We start from the raw sequence: 6,667 nt of genomic DNA, 5'->3' as shown, positions 1-6,667 counted from the left end.
TCATTTAAGCATCTCTTCTTGACAGACACAGATCTAGCTTCAATGGCAGGAGAGATCAATATATCAAAGAAAACACAGAAATGATCGGACAGTGCTACATCCTTAATAACAATCGATGAAATGTTTAGACCCTTACTGATAAGTAAATCTAGAGTGTGTCCATGATTGTGTGTGGGTCCATGTACATGCTGAGTCAGATCAAAAGTTTTTAAAACAGTTATGATTTCTTTTGTCATATTGTTTTCTGCATTATCTATGTGAATGTTAAAGTCTCCAGCAATGGCAAAACAGTCAAACTCTGAGGTAATTGTTGATAACAGTTCTGTAAAGTCCTCAGCGAAGGCTGGAGAGTATTTTGGAGGCCTGTAAATAATGATAAGTAAAATGCGTGGAGCACCTTTTAACACACTACCCAGATATTCGAAAGACAGGTAATTCCCAAATGATATTTGCTTACATTGATAGACATCTTTAAAAAGAGCAGCTAAACCCCCACCTCGTCTACCTTCTCTGCAGACACTCAAATAAGTAAAGTTAGGAGGGATGTTTCATTAAGGACTGTTGCACTACAGCTGTCTTCTAGCCAAGTTTCATTTAGAAACATAAAATCCAGGTTGTATGTGATAATTAAGTCATTGACTAGAAGTGATTTATTTTTAAGTGAGCCGGATGTTTAAAAGTGCTAACTTAACAGTTTTTGTCCCCACAGCAATCTTAGTTTGGCGTGTAATAGGCACCAGATTAGATGGGTTTGCTGTACGGCTTTTGAAGGCCTTAGACTTTCTATGATGTAATCGAACAGCAATAGAGATTGATACAGGCACACTGGGTTCCCGCTTGTTTTGTAAACATTTGAGAACGTTACTGTTATCATAGCGGGGACCCAACACATATCACTGAGAGCTGGTATCAGTTGTTTTTGGTTCACCTCGAGCAGATGGAGGAGGGTGTGAGCCCTGGCGTTGTGGCAGAGGTCGAAGAGCTCTCACAGGAGGAGGGGGAGGGCGAGCTGGGCCCGCAGGTGCTTGAGGGGCCTGACGTTTTTTTGCTTGCTATCTGGGGGCTTGCAGCAAAAGAGTGGGATAGTTTGGTTCCAGCATACACCAGTTCTTCCATTTTCTCTGAGAAACACAGATGTGGAGATGCTGGAGAGAGGGATAACGTGTCTGGTGAGAGGGGCTGTAATATGCTGTCCTGGTTTCCCTGGATGTTTTCCAGAAAGTCGTCCTTGGGTGCTGAATCTTGGAGCAGTTCTAATATGTCACAGTCTGTCTGTGGTGAACTTTGTGGGCAGGGCTCAGATGAGATTGTGTCCATGAGCAGAAATTGTTGTGGCTGAGTGGTGTTATCATTGTCCTTGTGTGATTTGTCAACTGCATGTCCATTCAGGTGCTGAAGTGAAGTCCTGTGGTCATTCATACTGTGTCCAGGTGTGTGTGTGTGCCATTCAGATTGAGTGGATTGGCACACACTGCAGAAGGATGATTGAGGGAGAAGTAGATATTGTCCTTTAGCACTCTTGAACCAAGTTTGTTTGGGTGGTGGCCATCCTGTCGAAACAGTTGCCTCTGACTCCAGAAAAGATTGAAGTTGTCAATGAAGTTCACTCCTTTTATATTGCAGGTTTTTGCAGCCATGTATTAAGCCCAAGCAACCGTGAAAACCTGTTTGTTCCTCTTGCTGGAAGTGGTCCACTGATGAATGTTTGAACTTTCAGTCTTTTAAGTGTTTCAAAAAGTTCATTGAAATCCTTTTAAGGAGTTCTGACTGCTCTTTATGAATATCATTCTTCCCCACATGAATGATGAGTCGATTTGCAGTCTTATGTTTCATCAGAATGTTCTGAAGTTCCCTGTTTACATCTGAGGTTGTTGCTTGTGGAAGGCAGCATGTAGTTGTATCCCTGCTGCTAATGTTTCTGATTATGGAGTCACCCACTATCAGAGTCCTGGGCCCGGCTGCGCTCTGAGCTGAATGCCGCTGTCTGCTCGACCTTGAGCACCAGTTCACATCAGTGTTAGCTACTGGCTGATTCAGTCTGTGTTCGATCACATTCATCACATTTGGGGATTCCTCATTCATTAATACTTCAAATCTGTTCTCAAGATGTATAGGCGGTGGTAGGAAACCAGTGTTTGCATTCCTTGTCAGAGCCGTATCTGGGGTAGAGGATGCTACTGCGGCAATATGAGATGCTCGTGACAATCTGATGTCTCGAGTGCCTTTTGGTCTCGCTCCCTGTTTTTGCCATCGATTTGTAAGTCGATCGGTTTGTTTCTCTACACTCAGTATGGCCTGTCGAGGAGCACTAGATTCATGGGACTCACCGGCTGTATGCTGAGGGCGTCCATGACGAAGCTCTGTTGTGTGTTCCGTCTGGTTTGGTGGTCCTGTAAATAACTTTGTTTCAAGAACTGCAATCCTTTGTAAAAGTCTGTGGCAGTTAGTGCAGCAAGTAGATTCCAGAAGAGGCATTTTCTCTTATCCTTTTGAATGTAAGCAGTTGTGTTTTCCCTTCCCTGGAATGAAAACTTTCAGTGGGAGGCTGGTCGGATAAAAGAATTCTGCTTTTTTTTTTTTTTTTTTTTTTAGTAATCCAAGCTTTTGAGCACTGTGCTGATTTGTTTAAGTTACAATTAGTTAAAATTAGTTGATAAAAGGAGATAAAATATGAAAATATAAAAGCGATAGAGCAAAAGCGCGGAGCAGTAAGCAAGAGCGTCCGAACAGAAGCTGAGCAGGAACAGATGCACAGTGATGAAAGCTGTCAACACTGACAAAACACAGATGTAAGACATAATTTTAAACATCAGTCACTGTCCTCATCAAAGACACAATAAGCTCTGCTTCCTCTCTATTTAACAACCCATGCCAACATGACAGCTTTTCTTACATAACCACATTGTTAAATGCTTTTAAAAGCAACCAGAACGGAACAGATTAATACATTTGTGAACACTGATTTGACAGTGCGTAAAAGTGTGAGTGTTTTATGTAACATTAAATGTCATGAAGGCACTCGTCATCATTTTCTTCCCACTTTTGCTCCAGAGCCGACCCCGGGTTGACCCCTCACAAGGATTGGAGCCTTCGCTTGAGGCAGCTTCCACCAGGCTCTCCGTCTGCGCCGGCTGCACAGTGTGGACCCGGTTTACAACTCGGTTATGGAAGGCACAGCCAAACACCTTCTTGAAGCCCTTGCGGAAGTGCTTAGACACCAGGGCGTAAACAATGGGGTTCAGGCAGGAGTTGGTGTAGGCCACCGTGTGAGAGAGAATGCGAAGGACGTAGGTGGTGTGGTTAAGAGGGAAGTGGCCGAACCACATGCACAAGATGACCAGGTGATGCGGCAGCCAACATAAACAGAAGAGAACAGCCACGATAATTATCATCTTGGTCACCTTGCGCTTGGCCTTGCGGGATTCAGACATGTTCTGCATGGGCTCCACAGAGGTCCACAGGTAACGGATGGTGCGGGCGTATGTGATGCCAAGAATGAGGACTGGGATGAGATAGCCGAATATGAAGGTGCATACGTCCATGGCTCTGCGATATTCGATGTTCCAGGCTGGAATGCAAAGGGTGGCCCCATCCAGATCCATCTGCTGGTAGTAGCTTAGGTATGGACTGGAGAAGAACAGGGATAAAGCCCACACCAAACTAATGGAGGTCAGAGCATTACGTGGAGTTCTCATCTCCCTTGAGCGCAGGGGGTACCGAATGGCGATATATCTTTTGAGAAGAGTGCAAAACAATTAATATACAGTTTTATATATACACATACACACACAGTATACTACATTGCATTTATATATATATATATATATATATATATATATATATATATATATATATATATATATATATATATATATAAATGCAATCAAATTCTAGCCTCTAATTCACCAATATTGAGTTGACACAAGGGTATTGGCATTCTATATTGGACCCTATATGTGCAATAGAGTGTGATTAGAGGCTGCAAGTGCCCAAATGCTGAAATGTTAAAATGACGGAAGAATGTATAATGTTTATTGTGTTGCTTTTTATTTTTGCATATTGCAGAGGCATTTGACATGCCTGAACAAATATAGGAAAAGTGCATTTTATTTAAGACTTCATTGTAAAAACTAATCGGCAATTGTTTTCTTAAAGAGATATTTCTGACAAATTTAACCATGAAAATTAGTTTTGGTGGTTTAACCTAAAGTTTTCAAGTTGATTCTGTGATGTTAAATTATATTTTAGATTTGAATAAAATCAATAAATGTGTATATTACTCCGTAATAATAATACAAATATCACTAATGTAATAAAAACATTCTACTCTCCTAGGTTCATCACATTAATGATAAAAACAGATATTAATCTCACACTGTAATTTTTTTTCCCAGATAAACTATAAATGTGTTTATCTAAATAAAAAACTGTAATATCTAAATTTACTAGTTTTATTCAATTCAAAAATAATATTTAATTTATTGAATCAACCTGACTGCATTAGGTTATAATGAAAGTAATTAGCTGTAAATATCTCCTCTAAACTCAAATTAGCACAATTTAACTTTTTACAATGCATTTAATAATTGTATTAATCTGAGAGAAATTTCCTTTATAATACATATCAACAATTTTTAAAACAGAAAATGTTATGATTGTTCTTATGTAATGAAATAATTTTAAAAAAACTGCCCTAATATGGATTCTGCCCTGCAAAGTATTGTTTTCAAAATCATCCCCAAAAGTGAAAAATGAACATGACATGAGCAGAAAATATAAGTGTATTTGTTATGCTAAAGAAACCGTTATGGGAGCGTTTCTTTCTTATCAATGCTTTTTGGTAAAGTTGCTCAATATTATAACCAGTAATTACTCAATCAGTTGTGCGTTTATTCATTAAAAGGTCTGAAAATTGAATTTGGGTGTAAAAGCGCACGCTGATTGTGCGCAACATGACGAGGACGCACCTGTCCAGAGACACAGCAGCCAGCGTAAAAATACTCGCATACATGGTCAGGTAGATGATAAAGTGCACAGCTTTGCACACAAAGGGTCCAAAGACCCACTCGTCCATGGTGTAGATTGTAGCTTGAAGAGGCACGCAGAAGACGATGAAGCAGAGGTCCGCCAGCCCGAGGTTCAGGATGAACAGGTTGGTTGTCTTTGTGTTCATCTGCCCGTTTCGAACGAGAACGGCGAGCACAAGACAGTTTCCCACGGTGCCAACCAAAAAAATAACTGAGAATATGACCGATATTATTACAGACTCAACTTTCCAGTTGGATGAGAAATGAATCTGTTGAGATGCGTTCATCGTAGACACTTTTGACCACTGAAATGTCCAAAAAGGCTTTAACAATGCATGGTATCCATATGAACTCGAATGAGGAACTTTCACGTCGTCCTTTCTGCTCAAAGTCTAAGGCTATTAATACCCGATAAACACAACGTAAGAAAGAAACGCATCGTAGACTGTAAAGATGCTTTGGATGCACGTATAATCTAGATGAGGTGGGATGTGCTGAACATCGGATGGTAATTCAGACGCATCACTCCCATCACCAGCATCCTCCTCCCCTAATCCTCTAATTCAAAAACTTTATCTTTCTTAGGCTTGGACAAATATATATTATAGCATTTTAGTTGTCTTTTTTTATCTATAATAAATCTAATTGTATTTTGAATGATACAGGAGAACTGTAAACACTATAATGCCCAAAATTAAATCATACAATAACTCAAATAAATTAAGCTTGATGAGTATTTAAAACTTTCTCTTTCTATTGAGTTTACAAAACTGACACATTTTAATAACCTGCATTGTTTTATTGTTTTGAGTTTTATTATCTTGTCTCTAAATTTACAAGAACTTGCTGAATTGCAACATGAATAAATTATGCTATTAGTCTTCTATATGCTTCCTTTTTTTTTTTTTTTTTTTTTGCTGTTTATTGACTTTATTTAAGTTGTTATTGATGCTATTTGTTGCCACTGTTCGTCCATTGTTGTGTGGTTATGTTTGGAGCTAATCTTTTAACTTAATGAGGTTTGTTGGTTGTCACTGTTATTGAGGTTTGTGTGTTAAGGATTGAGGTATATTGTGTATCTGTCAAACAACTGTACATACTGCCTTGCTTTGCAAGACATACCTTTCTTCAGAGGTAAAGAGAGCTTCAGAAGACATGGATGAAACTTCTTGAGTCATATAGATTACCTTTATGCAACCTTAATGTGCTTTTTGGAGCTTCAACATTTTGGTTACCATTCACTTGCATTATATGGACCTACAGAGCTGAGATATTCTTCTAAAAATATTCATTTGTGTTCTGGAGAAGAAAAAATGTCATACACATCTGGGATGGCATGAGGGTGAGTAAATTATGAGATAATTTTAATTTAGGGGTGAACTATCACTTTAAGTGTTAAATTAGGACTCTAATCTATTGTATTAAATTCTCTGATCGACCTCTAGTGGTAAATGAAAAGACTCTTTTTTTTCTGGAATGTACAAGTTCATAGAGTACAATCACATGAAGAACATTTACTTGTATAGGTAATCACATCAAATTTGTATGCTCCTACTAATGGCTAACTACTAATATCACCGTTTAGTTACAGGACTGATCTCAAAGTCATTGCTCTGAAGAGAAATTCTGGTCTTAAACTA

At 39.0% G+C, this 6,667-nt stretch overlaps 1 protein-coding gene across 1 annotated transcript; it reads right to left on the bottom strand.

The window, feature by feature from the left end:
* Positions 1 to 2,990: 2,990 nt before the first annotated feature.
* Positions 2,991 to 5,314, bottom strand: LOC127626706 (galanin receptor 2a). Its single transcript, XM_052102678.1, has 2 exons — positions 4,968 to 5,314; positions 2,991 to 3,732 (listed from the first exon to the last, which is right to left on the bottom strand). Exons 1-2 carry the CDS (start codon positions 5,312 to 5,314, stop codon positions 2,991 to 2,993), a joined length of 1,089 nt encoding a protein of 362 aa, XP_051958638.1.
* Between the last annotated feature and the right edge of the window lie 1,353 nt (positions 5,315 to 6,667).

Source organism: Xyrauchen texanus, chromosome 33 (assembly GCF_025860055.1).
Source record: "Xyrauchen texanus isolate HMW12.3.18 chromosome 33, RBS_HiC_50CHRs, whole genome shotgun sequence".
NCBI classification, from domain to species: Eukaryota; Metazoa; Chordata; class Actinopteri; order Cypriniformes; family Catostomidae; genus Xyrauchen; species Xyrauchen texanus.
This window is presented reverse-complemented; position numbering and strand designations above follow the sequence as displayed.